The sequence below is a fragment of the Bombus fervidus genome, chromosome 13 (genome assembly GCF_041682495.2).
Source record: "Bombus fervidus isolate BK054 chromosome 13, iyBomFerv1, whole genome shotgun sequence".
Classification (NCBI taxonomy): domain Eukaryota; kingdom Metazoa; phylum Arthropoda; class Insecta; order Hymenoptera; family Apidae; genus Bombus; species Bombus fervidus.
In genome coordinates this window covers 10376712-10396110 of record NC_091529.1, presented here as the reverse complement: position 1 = coordinate 10396110, position 19399 = coordinate 10376712, and the positions used below count along the sequence as shown (strand labels likewise).

The following is a 19399-nucleotide window of genomic DNA, read 5'->3' as shown; positions in this document are numbered from 1 at the left end:
ACTGACGTCGACCTACCGAGATCTTTGTCTTCCCAAGTCCTCTTAGCTTCCAACAGAGCGTCGTAGACCTCGCGACTTGGCTCGGTACCGCTGAACACGTAATATCTCGCGCGAACTCTCTTGAAGAATTCCAACGATGTGTAATAGGAGTTTCCATGATGAGGTACATAAGTAAGATCCACGTAGACGGGTTGTACTTTATTCTTCGAATCCTTCAGCTTCTTCTCGTTCTTGCCCGGACTCTCGGAGCGTTTCTTGTTCTTCAGATTCTCCGATAGAACCTTTCTCGCTTGTTTCTTCTCTTTTTTCGGTGTTCCGGGTGTACCCTTGTTAGAAATTTCATTGGTCACGGGAGCTGGTGAAGGTAATCTCAATGGCTCACCCCAGTCGTTAATAGCGTCGAAATTTAGTCTCATATTGTTATCGGAATTCGTATTTCTGAGATTAAACTTGTGCGGTGGAATAGGAGAAGGAAGCCCCAATGGAGTTCCCCAACCGTCTAACGGATCTTTCTTCGTGTCAGACTTTGGATCCTCGTCTTTACGATCGTCCGATTTACCATCGGAATCTGACGCTTCTCGACGAACGCTACCGTTGGTGTATCTCATCGAGATAATTCTACCCTGTGGCTCAGTTTCTTTAGTTTCCTTTTGTTCCATCGACAGAGCTTTCTCAAAGTCAAGTCCAGCCTCGTCGATATATTTCTTCGGATCGGATTTCTCCTTGTAATCACCGGCATATTCTTTCTCCACCATGAAACGTTTGAACGTGTAATCACCTTGATCCGTCAGAGTGGAAGATTCGCCGATCTTCTGCATGCTGCCACTCGTTGTATCTTTTTCGGATGGTAGCTCGCCATAAATGCTGCTGCTCATCGCGCTGCTCATAAAGTCGCTGGATGTTTTCTCTTTCTCTTTTTCTTGCAAGGAACGCAGAAGAGAGCTATCGGGACCCAAAGATTCCGTCATATCCTTGCTAGGTAAATATTCGTCTACCTTCACGTCCACTTTCTCCGCCAATATCACCGTCTCTCCTTTTTCGTTCGTGGTTTCCGTGACTTCTCGGGTCGTCGTCACTATCTCACCGTCGTCGGACACTGTCTTAGTCGTGGTGATGATCGTTCTAATCACCTCTCCCGATCTGAATCCTTCTGGAGTTCCAGTCAAAGACCTACCTTCGGATCTTCGGTCCGGTGTAGTCCTTCCTGACAAAGAAGGAACGTCGGAAGCGATATCGCGTACTTGAGGAGGCATCGAACGTTTATCTATCTGCGTATGCTTGGTTTCTTCCTTTTCAAATTTCGCTTCAGATTTTACTTCTGCTTCTTCGACTTTCTTCTCTTCTTTCTTCCTTTCCGTGGACTCTTCGGTCTTCGTAGTTCTAATAGTAGTTTCTTTGATTATGGTACCTTCGTCGCTTAAAAATTCGCTCTGCTTACTAGCTTCGGTTGTCATTTTTTCGATAGCCTCTTTGATGTCCTTGTCCGATATTTTACCACCCGTTTCTATGATAGTCGTTGTTCCTTTTTTAACGTCGACGTGCATACCCGACAGAATGTCCGATGTCAGACTCTCTTCGCTCAGCTTCTCGCCTCCTGTAATCACGATTTTCTTCGTTTCTGTTCTCACAGTTTCGACGGTCGATGGGATAGTTTCTTTGCTCACGATTTCTTTTATCGTTTCGAGATCGTCCGTGTCGCCCATCTCACCCTCGGGAACGATGATCTCGCGCTTTATGACTTTCGTAATCACCACTGGATCATCCTGCTCGATGATCTCCCGCTTTATTACCTTACGAATCGTTTCGGGTTCTTCTTGATCAGACACTTCTCGCGTCACGATTCTTTTAACCACGATCACCTTGCCATCTGGCGAAACTTCCTTCTCTTCTTCGGTCGGCTCTCCTTCCATCTCTTCTTTACCTTTGATAATTCGTTTTTCCAACTCCTCGAACTCGAGCCTGGCCGACGGTACAGATTTACTCGCGTCTACGTCTGATTCGATTACTTTTCTAATTACTTCCGTTTTACCCGTCACTTGCGCGTCTAGTTCACCAATTTTACTTTCTTTCAATACAGTAACTATTTGAGGTTTCGCTTCTACGGTGTGCGTAACGGATGATTTCTGGGTTACCGTAGTGGTGATAGTGGTGGAAGTACCGATACTCGTAGAAGCTACATCTTTATCGGGCGAAATATGCTCGGTTGGTTTACCGGCAGACTTATCTTCTACTTTCTCTACGGTGGAAGCTGTAGGCTCGGATATCGAATCTGGAGTTCCGTCACGAGTTATGTCTGGCGTTGATTTTCCTGATAACGTTGTTATGTGAGTCGTACGTATCTCGGTTACTCCGCCGACGAACGCTTTGTGGAATTGGCTCTCGTAACTTGTCGAATAATCCGTCATCGACGTTTCCATGTGTCCTTCGCGTTGTCCCGAATATTCCACCGTTTTGTAATCGTAAGACATTTTCCCTTCTCCGTGGTCGGGTTCGTATCTAAGCTCCAGAGATTTTTCGTAACGGTAGCCGTCTTTGCCGTAGCTGTCATCTGGCTCGTCGTCGTGATAATACACCTCCACGTCGATCACGGATTCTCGAGTAAGTTTTCTCTTCAGAATTAATTCCTCCATTATTTCTAGAATAATGTATCGAGGTAAAGATGATCGGACGATAATTTCTTCTAGTATTTCTTCGGTGATTTTCTTTCCTTGCTTAATGTAGTTCTCTTCGAGAAGTTTCTCAATTTCGATTCTCTTCTCTTCTGAGATCGAAACTTCTTCGTCGATATGTGGCTCAGAACGTACAGGGCTATCTTGAGTAGATTTATCAGAAGCAATCAGTTCGGAACTTACGCTAGAACTTATCGAATGATCCGACTTCTCCATCTTTTGCTCGGATATATCTAAAACTGAATCTCTGTTGAGTTCCCTCGTCATAATAATTGTCTCTATGATAGTCATTACTATCAACTCTGAGACTGAATAGGTTCTAATTATTTCTTCTATTACGATCATCGTGATCTTCCTTCCCTTATTTATATATTCTTCTAAAATATACTTTTTAATATTTGCTTCTTTCTCAGGCGTTATTTTCATCATACTTTCTCGATCGACCTGCGTTTGGTCCATTTCAACACTTTCAGGCAATACTTTATAGCTATCATCGACGAATAGCGACTTATCTTTAGTTACCTCTGTCGTAGAAACGCTTATTTTCGTAAAATCTTCCAGTTTAACTGGCGTCTTTAATGCCCCATCCTTATCGACTGATTTCTTAATATCAATCTGTTTCTCTTCGTCGTCTAACTTTTTACTATCGATTTCTTTTCTTTTATCGCCTTCGTCTAAATCGGCGATGCTGGGAGACTTTGATTTGTCGGACAAATCTTTAGCCTCTCCTGAAACACTCGTTACACTGGGAGATCTGGATTTCTCAGTTTCTTTTATACCAACTTCCTTCAAATCAGGCGTCTCGCTAGCAATGCTAGGAGTCTTCGATTTATCCTTAGGTTCTGATAGGACACTCGTTACACTGGGTGATCTGGACTTTCCAATGTCTTTAGCTTCAACTTCCTTTACATCGGCAACGTCGCCAGCGATGCTTGGGGACTTCGACTTGTCTGATACGTCTCTCGAGTCCACCGTTGCACTTGGTATACTTGGAGATCTGGATTTCTCAGTATCTTTTGCTTCGACATCCTTTATATCGGGAACTTCTCCAGCGACGCTTGGAGACTTGGATTTGTCCGCTGCTTCCTTTGGTTCACCTAAAACACTTGTTACACTAGGAGATCTGGATTTGTCTTTCACGTCAATATCCTTGAAATCAAGCGTGTCGCCAGCGATGCTAGGCGACTTGGATACATCCGATTTACCCGCTACATCCTTAGATTCCACTGGAACACTTGGTATACTCGGAGATCTAGATTTCACGATATCTTCCAATTCAACTTCTTTCGCATCAGGTGCCTCGCCAGCAATGCTGGGTGACTTTGATTTATCCGAAACATCTTTAGCTTCCTTTGGAGCACTTGGTATAGTTGGAGATATAGGTTTGTCGATAGATTTCGTTTCGACCTCCTTTAGGTCAGGTGATTCGCCAGCAATGCTAGGCGACTTTGACTTATCTGGTACATCCTTCGATACTACTGAAATATCTGTTACACTTGGGGATTTAGATTTGTCCACAGAATCTGCAACATCTTTCAAATCTAATATATCACTGGCAACGCTAGGGGATTTTGATTTATCCGTTAAATCCTTTGCTTCCGCAGGGGCACTTGTTACGCTAGGTGACCTAGATTTATCAGTAACTTTAGCGTCAACATCCTTCAAATCACTTGTTTCGTCAGCAACGCTGGGGGTCTTTGATTTTTCTGATGCATCTTTATATTCCAACGGAACGCTAGGTGACCTAGATTTATCAGCATCCTTCGTGGGAACATCCTTCAAATCGAGTGCCTCGGCAACAATGCTGGGAGACCTGGATTTATCCTTCGATTCATCTGTGACACTAATCACACTGGGAGACCTAGATTTCTCAATTTCTTTAGCCTCAACATCCTTCAAATCAATAGCTTCGCCAGCAATACTGGGCGATTTCGATTTATCTACTGTTTCTTTTAGTTCCGCTGAAACACTTGTTATGCTAGGAGATCTAGATTTCTCCATATCTTTCAGATCAGGAACTTCGCCAGCAACACTGGGAGATTTTGATTTATCTGATACGTCCTTCGATTCCATAGGAATGCTTGGTATACTGGGAGATCTGGATTTCTCAACATCCTTCAAATCGGGAATTTCACCAGCGACACTGGGAGATTTTGACTTGTCTGATACGTCCTTGGATTCCACAGGAATGCTTGGTATACTGGGAGATCTGGATTTCTCAACATCCTTCAAATCGGGAACTTCACCAGCGACACTGGGAGATTTTGACTTGTCTGATACGTCCTTGGATTCCACAGGAATGCTTGGTATACTGGGAGATCTGGATTTCTCAACATCCTTCAAATCGGGAACTTCACCAGCGACACTGGGAGATTTTGACTTGTCTGATACGTCCTTGGATTCCACAGGAATGCTTGGTATACTGGGAGATCTGGATTTCTCAACATCCTTCAAATCGGGAACTTCACCAGCGACACTGGGAGATTTTGACTTGTCTGATACGTCCTTGGATTCTACAAGAACGCTTGGTATACTGGGAGATCTGGATTTCTCAACATCCTTCAAATCGGGAACTTCACCAGCGACACTGGGAGATTTTGACTTGTCTGATACGTCCTTGGATTCCACGGGAATACTTGGTATACTGGGAGATCTGGATTTCTCAACATCCTTCAAATCGGGAACTTCACCAGCGACACTGGGAGATTTTGACTTGTCTGATACGTCCTTGGATTCCACGGGAATGCTTGGTATACTGGGAGATCTGGATTTCTCAACATCTTTCAAATCGGGAACTTCACCAGCGACACTGGGAGATTTTGACTTGTCTGAAACGTCCTTGGATTCCACAGGAATGCTTGGTATACTGGGAGATCTGGATTTCTCAACATCCTTCAAATCGGGAACTTCACCAGCGACACTGGGAGATTTTGACTTGTCTGATACGTCCTTGGATTCCACGGGAATACTTGGTATACTGGGAGATCTGGATTTCTCAACATCCTTCAAATCGGGAACTTCACCAGCGACACTGGGAGATTTTGACTTGTCTGATACGTCCTTTGATTCCACAGGAATGCTTGGTATACTGGGAGATCTGGATTTCTCAACATCCTTCAAATCGGGAACTTCACCAGCAACACTGGGAGATTTTGACTTGTCTGATACTTCTTTTGATTCCATGGGAATACTTGGTATACTGGGAGATCTAGATTTCTCAACATCCTTTAAGTCGGGAATTTCACCAGCAACACTAGGCGACTTTGATTTATCCAAAACGTCCTTTGCTTCAGCCGGAATACTGGTTATACTGGGAGATCTAGATTTTTCAATATCCTTTACGTCAGGTACTTCTCCAGCAATGCTGGGTGACTTTGATTTATCCATGGCTTCTTTCGATTCCGTTGATGCAACTGATATACTCGGGGATCTAGATTTCTGTGTATCTTTTATATCGGCGTCCTTTATATCAGGTATTTCACCAGCGATACTAGGAGATTTTGATTTATCTGATGCGTCTTTCGCTTCAGTTGGAACACTTGTAATACTAGGAGATCGAGATTTCTCAATATCTTTTGCTTCAATATCTTTCAAATCGGGAACCTCCCCAGCAATGCTAGGCGATTTTGATTTATCGGATGCTTCCTTTGTTTCAGTTACAACACTTGCAACACTAGGAGACCTGGATTTCTCAGCACTTTTTGCATCAATTTCCTCTAGATCAGGTTTCTCACCAGCAATGCTAGGTGACTTTGATTTATCAGTTGGTTCTCTCAGCTCAGCTGAAATGCTTGTTACACTAGGAGATCTAGACTTCTCAGCATCTTTTACACAAACGTCTTTTAATTCTGGAATCTCACCAGCAATGCTGGGTGACTTGGATTTATCTGGTGTTTCTTTCCGCTCAGTAGGGACACTTATCACACTAGGAGACCTAGATTTATCAATATCTTTTTCGTCAATCTCCTTCAAATCAATAGTTTCGCCAGCAATACTAGGTGACTTTGACTTATCCGAAAGTTCCTTCGGTTCAATTGCAATACTTGCTACGCTGGCAGATCTGGATTTGTCAAAATCTTTTTCATCCACTTCCTTTAGATCGGCAATATCTCCTGCGATGCTTGGTGTCTTGGATTTATCAGCTGGTTCTTTTGGCTCAGTAAGGACACTAGTTACACTAGGCCTAGATTTGTCAACATCCTTTAAGTCAGGTGCTTCACCAACAACGCTGGGAGTCTTTGACTTATCTGATACTTCTTTAGACTCCGCTGAAATACTTGTTATGCTGGGAGATCTAGACTTCTCGATATCCTTTAAATCTGGTGTTTCACCAGTAATGCTAGGAGTCTTTGACGTATCTTTCAGTTCCGTTGAAATACTTGTCACACTAGGAGATCTGGATTTCTCAATATCTTTTGTTTCGAGTTCTTTTAGATCTAACGTATCACTGACGATACTTGGTGTCTTTGATTTATCTGATATATCTTTAGTTTCTACTGGAGCACTTGGTATACTCGGAGATCTAGATTTTTCAGCACCTTTCGCTTCAACGTCCTTAAGATCAGGTGTTTCTCCAGTGATACTTGGAGACTTTGACTTATCTGATACATCTTTTGCTTCAGCTGGGACGCTTATTACACTAGGAGACCTAGATTTTTCAATTTCTTTAGCTTCAAGATCCTTTAAGTCAGGTATCTCGCCAGCGATACTAGGAGACTTCGACTTATCCGATACATCTTTTGCTTCAGCGGGGACGCTCGTTACACTAGGAGATCTAGATTTTTCAATTTCTTTAGCTTCAATGTCCTTTAAGTCAGGTATCTCGCCAGCGATACTAGGAGATTTCGACTTATCCGGTACGTCCTTTGCTTCGGATGGGACACTCGTTACACTGGGAGACCTAGACTTCTCTATTTCTTTAGCTTCAATGTCCTTTAAGTCAGGTGTCTCACCAGCGATACTAGGAGACTTCGACTTATCCGGTACGTCCTTTGCTTCGGATGGAACACCCGTTACACTAGGAGATCTAGATTTTTCAATTTCTTTAGCTTCAAGATCCTTTATGTCAGGTGTCTCGCCAGCGATACTAGGAGACTTCGACTTATCCGATACGCCCTTTCCTTCAGAAAGGATACTCGTTACACTGGGAGATCTAGATTTTTCAATTTCTTTAGCTTCAAGATCCTTTATGTCAGGTGTCTCGCCAGCGATACTAGGAGATTTCGACTTATCCGGTACGTCCTTTGCTTCGGATGGGACACTCGTTACACTGGGAGACCTAGACTTCTCTATTTCTTTAGCTTCAATGTCCTTTAAGTCAGGTGTCTCACCAGCGATACTAGGAGACTTCGACTTATCCGGTACGTCCTTTGCTTCGGATGGAACACCCGTTACACTAGGAGATCTAGATTTTTCAATTTCTTTAGCTTCAAGATCCTTTATGTCAGGTGTCTCGCCAGCGATACTAGGAGACTTCGACTTATCCGATACGCCCTTTCCTTCAGAAAGGATACTCGTTACACTGGGAGATCTAGATTTTTCAATTTCTTTAGCTTCAAGATCCTTTATGTCAGGTGTCTCGCCAGCGATACTAGGAGATTTCGACTTATCCGGTACGTCCTTTGCTTCGGATGGGACACTCGTTACACTGGGAGACCTAGACTTCTCTATTTCTTTAGCTTCAATGTCCTTTAAGTCAGGTGTCTCACCAGCGATACTAGGAGACTTCGACTTATCCGGTACGTCCTTTGCTTCGGATGGAACACCCGTTACACTAGGAGATCTAGATTTTTCAATTTCTTTAGCTTCAAGATCCTTTATGTCAGGTGTCTCGCCAGCGATACTAGGAGACTTCGACTTATCCGATACGCCCTTTCCTTCAGAAAGGATACTCGTTACACTGGGAGATCTAGATTTTTCAATTTCTTTAGCTTCAATCTCTTTTAAGTCAGGTGTCTCGCCAGCGATACTAGGAGACTTCGACTTATCCGATACATCTTTTGCTTCAGCTGGGACGCTTGTTACACTGGGAGATCTAGATTTTTCAATTTCTTTAGCTTCAATGTCCTTTAAGTCAGGTGTCTCGCCAGCGATACTAGGAGACTTCGACTTATCCGATACGCCCTTTCCTTCAGAAAGGATACTCGTTATACTGGGAGATCTAGATTTTTCAATTTCTTTAGCTTCAATGTCCTTTAAGTCAGGTGTCTCGCCAGCGATACTAGAAGACTTCGACTTATCTGACACGTCCTTTGCTTCAGTTGAGACACTCGATATACTAGGGGATCTAGATTTCTCCATATATTTTGTTTCGACTTCTTTCAAGTCAGGAATCTCTCCAGCAATACTAGGTGACTTGGATTTATCCGCTGGTTCCTTTTGTTCAGCCAAGAGACTTGTGACGCTAGTGACACTAGGAGATTTTGATTTCTCAATATCTCTTGCCACAATATCCTTTATATCGCATACCTCATCAACAATGCTGGACGACTTTGACGCATCTGATGCGTCCTTAGATTCTCCTGAGACACTTGTTATACTGGAAGATGCAGACTTCTCATCTTCTGCCTCTGCATCCTCTAAATCTGAATAACGAGAGAATTTGTAACTAAGTTTGTCGATCTTTTCTTCAACCTCCTTTAGGTCCTTCGGTTGTTCTAAAATGCTCGGTGATATCGGTTTCTCTTTTCTTTCTTCTGCTTCCGTAGGGAGTTTAGTTTCTTCCGTTGGTGATTTTTTATCAATAGCCTTCAAATCTGGCTTCTCTGCAGGACTAATCGGTGATTTCAAACGATCTGTAATAACCTCGCGTTCTTCGATAGCACTCGTCATACTTAACGCCCTAGCTTTGTCTATTTCCTTTACGTCAATCTCTTTCCACTCGTGCGGTTCAGTAGGAATACTCGGTCGCTTTGATATATCCAAAGGAGCCTTTGATTCTATCGGTGATTTTTGTTTATCGTCAGCTTCTCTTAAATCTAGTTTTTCACTGGGAATTTCTACGATGTCCGCTTTCGAAGGTTGTTCAAGAACAGGACTTGTTGTTGGAGTTCTAGGTTCCTCTGGTGTTTTTGCTTTTTTGGATTCTTCAGCCTGACGTTTAGAAACATCTACTTGTTCTTCTATCTTCTTTTCTGCTTCTGTGGTAGTGATTTCAGATTTGTCAAACTTTGTCAAAGAAACAATTGTCTTTTCAATCTCCTGCAAATCCTCTTTATCGCTAGGTGCCGGAGAAGGAGACTTTTTGTCCGCTTCTTTCTTTTCTAACTTGTCTTGATCAGTAATAATTGCTGGCTTAATGTCTGTGATTGGTTGTATCTTTTCTGCTTTGATAGGTTCGAAATCAATTGGTTTTTCTTTTAGTTCTGGACTCTTTTCAGGACTCTTTTCAGGACTCTTTTCAGGACTCTCTTCAGGACTTTTCTTAGGTGAAATACCGACACGTTCTTTCTTGTCTTCTTTTTCATCGCTTACAGGCATCTCAATTTTCCTATCAACTTGAGCAACTTCTTTAATTACTTCTGTTTTCAAACTTTCCAGCATTTCGATCTTTCTTTCTGGAACTATCGTTTCGAAAGTTGACTTTAGAGGTTCTATATCTTTCACATCAGAAGTCTTTGCCGATTCTTCCGGTGATTTTGCAAAAATAGTTTCCGCCGGAGAAACATCTTCCGATCGAAGCGACTCCGGTGATTTCGATGCAACGATGTCGAGACTTTTCTTACGAATTTCATCATCGACTTCAACTTTCTCTTGAATCAGCGTCGGTTTCTCTAAAGCTTCTTTAATTATTTTTCCATCTAATTCTTTTTTCTCAGCAACGGTATCCACTACTTTAGTAGCTATATCAACGGATGATTCGATTGTTTCGATCTTCCTAGTTTCTAATTCTTTCTTTTCGATCTTTTCACGAACGGTTTTAGCCATATCCTCTAAAATTTCTGTTTGTTGTTGCAAACTGGGAGACTTTGGAACTTCCGATTCTATCAGAGATGGAGAAGTGCTACTGTCCGCTTCTTTTGGTTTACTAGGTACCGCCTTCTCTAAGCTGTCTTCGAGATCACGTGAGTCACGAGTGTCAATCGGTGATTTATCCAAACTGTCTTCAGGAGTTACCTTTCCCACATCTTTCATCGATGGTGACTTATCAGAAATGCTGTCTTTTTCTGGAGAACTGATTTCTGAGTGCAGAGAGTCCTTATCTAGAAGCAAAGAATCTTTATCAGATGTTGATTTGACAGATGCATCTTTAAGAGAATCATCAGGTGTAACAGTTTTTTGGAGTGCGATAGTACCAGTTGGGGAAATTTCAATTTCTTGTCCGCCATCTTCGCTGCTTGTTGTAACTAACATCCTTCGAACAGCTGCAGCATCGTCTTCAGGCGATTTTTCGGGTTTCTTTTCTTCTTTAACTGCAACTGGTATCTCTTTGAATGGCTCTTCTTTTTGAGCCAACGATAAGTCTTCGAGAACAACTTTCTCAATTTTCTTGTCACCTTCGACCTTTTCTACTTTGGGAGATACTTTTTCATCCTTTTTAGCTAAATCTTCAGGAGCAACCTTCTCCATTTTCTTGTCATCTTCGATCTTTTCTACTTTGGGAGATACTTCTTCGTCTTTTTTAGCTAAGTCTTCAGGAGCAACTTTCTCAATTTTCGTGACATCTTCGATCTTTTCTGCTTTGGGAGATATTTTCTCATCTGTTTTAGCTAAGTCTTCAGGAGCAACTTTCTCAATTTTCGTGACATCTTCGATCTTCTCTACTTTGGGAGATATTTTCTTGTCATCTTCGATCTTTTCTACTTCGGGAGATACTTCCTCATCTTTTTTAACTAATTCCTGAATACTCTTCTTACGCTCAACTTCAAGTATTTCCGGTTTCTTTTCAACAAGTTCTTCCTTCGATACGCGATCAACAACTTCCGTTTCCGGAATTTTCTTGGAAACGTCGACGACTGTCTCCAATTTGTCTTCTCGCTTCTCGTCTTTTGTTAATGAAATTTCAGTAGGCTTGATTTCATCGATGATTTCCTTTTGAACAGGTGACTTTGGTTCAGTCAACTTTTCCACCGGCTTCTCTTCTTCTTTCTTTTCTATTGGTTTTACTTCTTCTTTCTTTTCCACTGGTTTCACTTCTTCTTTCTTTTCTACTGGCTTCACTTCTTCCTTCTGTTCAATTGGTTTTACTTCTTCTTTCTTTTCCACTGGTTTCGCTTCTTCTTTCTTTTCTACTGGCTTCACTTCTTCCTTCTGTTCAATTGGTTTTACTTCTTCTTTCTTTTCCACTGGTTTCACTTCTTCTTTCTTTTCTACTGGCTTCACTTCTTCCTTCTGTTCAATTGGTTTTACTTCTTCTTTCTTTTCCACTGGTTTCACTTCTTCTTTCTTTTCTGCTGGTTTCACTTCTTCTTTCTCTTCCATTGGTTTCACTTCTTCTTTCTCTTCCATTGGTTTCACTTCTTCTTTCTTTTCTATTGGTTTTACTTCTTCTTCCTTTTCTACTGGTTTTACTTCTTCCTTCTTTTCCATTGGTTTTACTTCTTCCTTCTTTTCTATTGGTTTTACTTCTTCTTCCTTTTCTACTGGTTTCGCTTCTTCTTTCTTTTCTACTGGCTTCACTTCTTCCTTCTGTTCAATTGGTTTTACTTCTTCTTTCTTTTCCACTGGTTTCACTTCTTCTTTCTTTTCTACTGGCTTCACTTCTTCCTTCTGTTCAATTGGTTTTACTTCTTCTTTCTTTTCCACTGGTTTCACTTCTTCTTTCTCTTCCATTGGTTTCACTTCTTCTTTCTTTTCTATTGGTTTTACTTCTTCTTCCTTCTCTACTGGTTTCACTTCTTCCTTCTTTTCTACTGGTTTCACCTCTTCTTTCTTTTCCACTGGTTTCACTTCCTCTTCCTTCTCTACTGGTTTCAATTCTTCCTTCTTTTCCATTGGTTTTACTTCTTCTTTCTTTTCTATTGGTTTTACTTCTTCCTCCTTCTCTACTGGTTTCACTTCTTCCTTCTTTTCCATTGGTTTTACTTCTTCTTTCTTTTCTATTGGTTTTACTTCTTCCTCCTTTTCTACTGGTTTCACCTCTTCTTTCTTTTCCACTGGTTTCACTTCCTCTTCCTTCTCTACTGGTTTCACTTCTTCCTTCTTTTCTACTGGTTTCGCCTCTTCTTTCTTTTCCACTAGTTTCACTTCCTCTTCCTTCTCTACTGGTTTCAATTCTTCCTTCTTTTCCATTGGTTTTACTTCTTCTTTCTTTTCCACTGGTTTCATTTCCTCTTCCTTCTCTACTGGTTTCACTTCTTCTTTCTTTTCTGTTGGTTTTAGTTCTTCTTTCTTTTCTATTGGTTTTACTTCTTCCTCCTTTTCTACTGGTTTCACCTCTTCTTTCTTTTCCACTGGTTTCACTTCCTCTTCCTTCTCTACTGGTTTCACTTCTTCCTTCTTTTCTACTGGTTTCACTTCTTCTTTCTTTTCCATTGGTTTTACTTCTTCCTTCTTTTCTATTGGTTTTACTTCTTCTTCCTTTTCTACTGGTTTAACTTCTTTCTTTTCCATTGGTTTTTCTTCTTCTTTCTTTTCTATTGGTTTTACCTCTTCCTCTTTTTCTGTTGGTTTAACTTCTTCCTTCTTTTCTATTGGCTTAAATTCTTTTTCTTCTACCTTTTCTAATTCTTTCTGAATAACTTCATCTTTTTCCAGCACTAGTTCACCGATCGAACGTTTCCTTCTTTCTTTTTCTATTGTAATCACATCCTCTTGTTCTTCGGGGGATTCAATCTTCTGCTCCTTCTTCTCTTTAGCTTCGTCTAGATACTTTTCTATGGTATCAAGAGATTCTGGTACTTCGGTCACTTTAACTTCCTCTTCTTTCTCTTTAGCTGGTTTTACAGCGACAGGTAATTCTATCTTCCCTACTTTTCCCTTTGTCTCGTGAACGAATTTTTCGTCGGCTTCAATAACTTCGCTTATGGTATCTTCCACAGCTTCTTCGGCATATTCCCGCTCGCGTGATTCGTCTGATTTTGGTGAAATAATACGCGATGTATCTTCCAAAGAAGTAACAGTTACATCACGTACTTTATATTCTTGTTCGACGGCCTCAAAGTCGTCGCCAATGTCCTTTTCCTGTCTTTTGTCGATAATTTCTTTTAGAGATACCGGTTTTGTAGGTATTGTGTCCTCATAGTCACGAACCTCTTTCGTTTTTGTGGTAGATTTTTTAACGAAACTTGCAAAATCTTCTTCTTCTTCTTCAGCCGACAAACAAACGAATTCTTCTTCGACGGCGAGTTCTTCTTTATATGGTTCAGAAATTTTAGTTTCTTCTTTGGGTGATTTCGTCTCTTTCTCTTTTGAGATCTCTTTTTCCTTCGAAATCTCTTTTTCTACAGGAGATTTTATTTCTGGTTTCGCGACCGATATCATTTCGATTGGTGATTTTGTGATAGATTCTTTAACGAAACTTGCAAAATCTTCTTTTTCTTCTTCAGCCGACAAACGAACGGATTCCTCTTCGACGGCGAGTTCTTCTTTATGTGGTTCAGAAATTTTAGCTTCTTCTTTGGGTGATTTCATCTCTTTCTCCTTTGAGATCTCTTTTTCCTTCGAAATCTCTTTTTCTACAGGAGATTTTATTTCTGGTTTCGCGACCGATATAATTTCGATTGGTGATAATTTTTCTTCCTCTTTGTCTAATTTCGACGGTGCTTCGATCTCTTTCTCCTTCGTTTCTTCTTTCTTCTCAGCTTCTTCTTTCTTTGCTTTGGTATCGATCGGTTCCAGTTCGGAATCAAACAAACCATCAGTTTTAACATCGATTAACTTTTTAACGATAATTTCCTGGATAATACGAATTATGATCACTTTCGGGACAGTCTTTTTAATGGAAATTTCTTCGACGATTTCGATAGTTATGCATTTTCCTCGTTTTACGTATTCATTGATAATATACTCTTCAAGCTCCATTTTCAATTTCGGAGTGATAGATTCTTCCAATTTTAAGATATCAACGTTATCGACGACGTCTTTCTTCGAAAGACCCTTTCTTATAATAATCTCTTCGATAATATAGATAACACGTTCCTTTGGAACACCTTTAACAATTGTAATGTACTCTATAATCTCAATAGTGATTTTCTTCTTCTTAATCACAAGTTCTTCGATAATCTCTTCGACAATACGATCTACCTTATCGACAATAGCTTTTATTTCAGCGGGTAATTTAATCGAGATCTCAATTTGTTTGCTCAAGTCCACTTTGCTTTCCTGCATTTTATCTGTAACAAATTTCGGTGAAGTTGGTGTTGAACCAGGAGAAACCATTACAATCTCCGCTTTGGCGGGAGAAATCTTTTGCTCGAAACCTATTACAGGCTCTTCTATAGCTGTTTGAACTTTCTCCTCTTTTTCGATCGGTGATTTTACAGTTTCTTTCACACAAACGTCTTCCACCCCAGCTTCCAGTACGTCCACCTTCAAAGACAAATCTTTAACTTCGGGAGCAATCTCCTTGACGTCTTTCATCATTTCTTCGCAAATTTCCTTAACGTCACGCTCATCTTTCTCTTCTTTCGGAGATATAATTGGCTCTGTTTCTTTGACAACTTGGACACAAGGTTCTTCCTTTGTCTCTGCAACGAGTTCTTCAGCTTCCTCCTGGTACAAAGAAATTTCCTCGGTAATTCCAACTTTCGTGGGTATCATAGGAACCTTAGTTTCCGCGACAACTTTAGGCGGCGACACAGCTTCTGCCACAGGTTTAGGTGGTGACACAGTTTCTGCCTTTTTGATTGGTTCTTCGAACAACAACTTGTCCGAGAAGACATCTTCTTCTTTCAGAACCTCGGCAACCTTACGCACGATTTCGGTAACATCTCTAACTTTGTCCTCGATGTCGATACCAGCTGTTCCAGCAAGAACCTCTCCAACGTCTAGAACAGCTTCTTTAACGTCTTTCGTAGGTATTTCTTCTTCCAAATGTTCCGCTTTTGGTATTTCGAATTTCACCTTTTCAGGTTCTTTGCTTTCGGGAGACGTGCCTTCGATATGTGGCTTAATCGCTTCCAGCTTTTCCACCACACCTTCCAGAGTGTCCTTAACGACATCCTTCGTTAATGGTACCTCTCGTGTCAAATCAGCTGTTTCATCGGCAATCTTCTCTTCTAACGATTCCAAAGAATCCCTCAAGCTGTCCTTCACTGTTTTAAATTTCTTCGAAGCTTCTTCCAACAGTGCTTTTATTTCTTCTGCTTCTTCTTCGACTTCTTGTGCAAGCTGTTCTTCCTTCTTAGCTTTGATTTCAATCTCTGGTGACTTTTCCATCTTTTCTGCGACCTCGACATCTTTCGACGGAACTTCGCTTGGTTTCGCTATTTCTTTTTTCGATTCAATCATTTCTTCCTCAATGGGTTTCGATACTACCGACACTGGAGATTTACTTTCTTCTTTCACAGCCTCTTCCTCGGTAGGTTTAATTTCTTTCTCTTTAATTTCGAGTTCTGTTACGTCACGTTCTGTTACAGTCACTTCCTCGAGTTTTTCTTTAGCCATCGCGATAGTTTCTTCCGTGATCGAAGCAGCCCTCTCTTGTACCTTCGGCTCCACTTCAGGAACTGCTTCCTGGACTTTCTCACTAGGTTTACCAACTTTCAGGAATATTTTCTCAACATCGACTTCTTCGAGCACAGTCTTCTCTTGTACCTTTGCCTCTTTCGGAGAACTGGACTTCGACGAAGACTTTTCATCGACATCCTTCTCTTGTTCCTTCTTTGATTTCTTCGTTAGTTTATCGATGCCCTTTTCAAACTTATCAGCAACTTTGCCGAAGAAACTGAACACTCCTTTTTGTTCCTTAACAGGTGGCGTAGGTGGTTCTTTGACTTCTTGCGTTGGTACCGGTGCCGATACTTGCGGCTGAGGCTCTGGTTCTTGCTGTGGTTGTGGCGGTTGTACCAATGCTGGTTTTTCCTCTTTGTCCTTCTCGAAGTCTTCCATTCTGTACAATTTAGGATCTACCTCTTCGTGGACTGGCAAATCAGCAACTTCGTCCGGTGTTTTTACAATGTCGCGTTGAAGACACTGTACAGCTTGACGGACATCAAACACTTGAACGTCTGGTTTTGTAGTTACTGTTGGAGGTACGGTTCGCGAAGCAACGACCTCTTCTTTAACTTTCTGTACCACATCCTTCTCTTTCACTTCCTCGATAATGTGTTTCTCGTCGATATCTTCTTTGATTTCGTCCAGAGGTATACGCTCATCCTCTGGAAGCGTCGGCGCTGTGGTTGTAGCACCAGATTCCAAAGTTGAAATTCGTTCTTGCGATTCTTCTAATTTTTCTGGTATTTGTTCCTTTTGGTCAGCTTCGGGTTTCAAGTCAGTGTCAGTGGTTTTCTTCTCGGAAGAGTCCAACTTATCAGGGCTCAAACTCGAAGGTTCTTTGGTAATGTCCTCGCTATCCTTCTTACCGGAATCATCTTTCTCTTCTGGTTTTTGTTGGATTATTTCTGCTGCGGGAGCAATTGTTTCTTTAGCCTCTTCTTCCAATTGTTCCCTACGATCTGGTGACAAATCAATTGGCTCTGGTTTCTCTTCTTCGGCTTTCAATATCTTCTCCTTTTCTTCCAATGGTTTTTCACGCTTCTCTACGCTCTCGTCCTTCTCTTTCTCCTCCACTTCTTCCTCGGCACCTTTTTCCTTCACCTGTTCCATATCCTTTAGCATCTTCACCTTCTCAGATTCAGCCTCGTCCAAAATATGCTTTTGCTCGCCTTCGCCGCTCTGAGTAGAGTCCTCTATATAATCTTCCTCTTTTTCAACGATCAAATACTCATCGATGAGTTCTCTCTTAAGCGCATCTTCCATGTCAGCTTCGATTATGTCATCGTCTGTGATATCCTCTTCTTTCTTATCGGTAAGTTCTGCCGTGATTTCATCATCTCCTTCGGAACGATCATCTTTTCGTGTTTCTTCGATAAGATCTGCTTTTTTAAGCACTGCTTCGATCTCTTCGACTACTTCTCTTTCTTCCTTCAGATCAGCCAGCACTTTGCTTTCGATGGAATCCAGAGAAATATCTTCCGATTGTTCCATTAGACTCTTCTCTGCGAGTCTAGCTCCCGTTTCAGCTTCGATTCCAGATGGCGTGGATACAGTCGAAGAATCGGCAGTACCTTTGTCGCTCTTCGCTTTGCGAACGACACCATCTTTGTCAGACTTAACAGAGGTTGTCGGAGTGCTACGAGTCGACTTCGCTGGACTACCAGATACTCGAACTTTACTCGGACTAACTGGTTTTGGTCGGCGACTCAGCGGTTTTCTGTCCATTGGTTTTGGTTTGGCTGGTACTTTCACCATGCCAGTGGTTATAGCCGATTCGATGTTCTTCTGTTCAAGTACTTTTCTATTATTTGCATCTTTAGTGCTTTTCGCTGGTGGTGCAGCTGCTGTCTTCTGGGTTTTTGCTTTAGTCACGCTCACTTTCGATATCTCTGTCTTTGTGGCAACTCCGTTTATAGTTTTCTTAGGGGTCGTTGGAGAAGATTTTACTATCATTCCAGCGTCCTTCTTTTCTACGGGAGACTGTTTCACTTTCTTGTCAGTTACCTTTGCCTTTGTTTCAATTTTTCCAGGTTTGACTCCCTTTGGTTCTTTCGATTCTTTCTTTTTGGCTACTTCTTTCGGTTTTGATTCCTTCGTCGGTGGAGTTATCTTTTCTGTTTCTTTTGGAGGTTCGATCTTCTTCTGGACGTCCTCTTCGCGTTTCTCTAGTTTCTCTTCTATCTTTTCCGGCTTCTCCTTCCCAACATCCTTCTTTACAATCTCCTTCTTCGCTTCCTTCGCTTCCTTTTCTATCTTTTTACTCTCCTTCTCCACCTCTATTTTCTTGTTCTCCATTATCTTCTTAGGCTTCGTTTCAGCTTTAACAGGTTTCGTAGGAATAATCGACGTTGCTTGCGTCTTTGGAGGTAATTCATCCGTAGCTTTCATTTTTATTTCAGGCGATTCTTTCTTCTCTTTCTTCGCCTCTGTGCCTAACTTCTTCGAAGCTTCTTTTTCAGTAATCAGGCCCAATTTCTGTTTCGTGGGTTTGTCTCGCAGGGTAGCTAAGGACGCAGACGGCGAAAGGCTCTTTGCGGAGCAAACAGGATGCTTTAAGAACTCCAGGTGTTTCAATCGTTCGAAACCTTCGAAGATCTTCTGTTGAGGAGTACTTCCAGGGAACAATATTCTCGTGATGGTGTCTTCGGGGTTTGCGGGTTGCCAGACTAATAACGCGCATATCGAGACCAAATTCTGGATCGGGAAGGTTAAATTGTTCGAGTCTTTCTTGTGACCACCGGCGAAAAGTTTCGAATCGGCGGCGTGCCATCTGGCCAGAAATTCTTTAACTTCGCGACTATCCTTGCTGGGGCTTAACACGTACATGTCCAACGTGCCATGACCTACTTTATGATAGAGATTGATCGGGTCTGGGTCTCTGTAGCACGGATGCGCTCGCAGGCTGATGTGACGCAGATTGACAACCATCTCTTGGCCAATATCGGTGAGATTTAGTATCAGAGGATCGATATCTTTGTCCCCGTCCGGTGAATTGGATTGTCTTCTCTCCTGTTACGCGAAAGAACGCAACATCGACAGTTTTAATAAACGTACATTAATCAAGCCTGATTAGCATATTGCGTATATACGAATCAAGTAAGAAAGCATAAAATCGACAGTTTTTTTTATAAATT

General features: G+C 41.6%; 1 protein-coding gene across 5 annotated transcripts in view; it reads right to left on the bottom strand.

The window, feature by feature from the left end:
• LOC139993538 (uncharacterized) overlaps window positions 1-19399 on the bottom strand; it is a 35140-nt gene that overhangs the window by 5088 nt on the left and 10653 nt on the right. For 2 of the 5 annotated variants that reach the window (XM_072015354.1, XM_072015355.1), the window contains one exon: window positions 17-19274. In XM_072015354.1, coding sequence (XP_071871455.1) covers window positions 17-19274 — 19258 coding nt within the window. The remainder of the gene's footprint in view (window positions 1-16; window positions 19275-19399) is intronic. The other 3 variants (XM_072015356.1, XM_072015357.1, XM_072015358.1) reach the window with 3 other exon arrangements.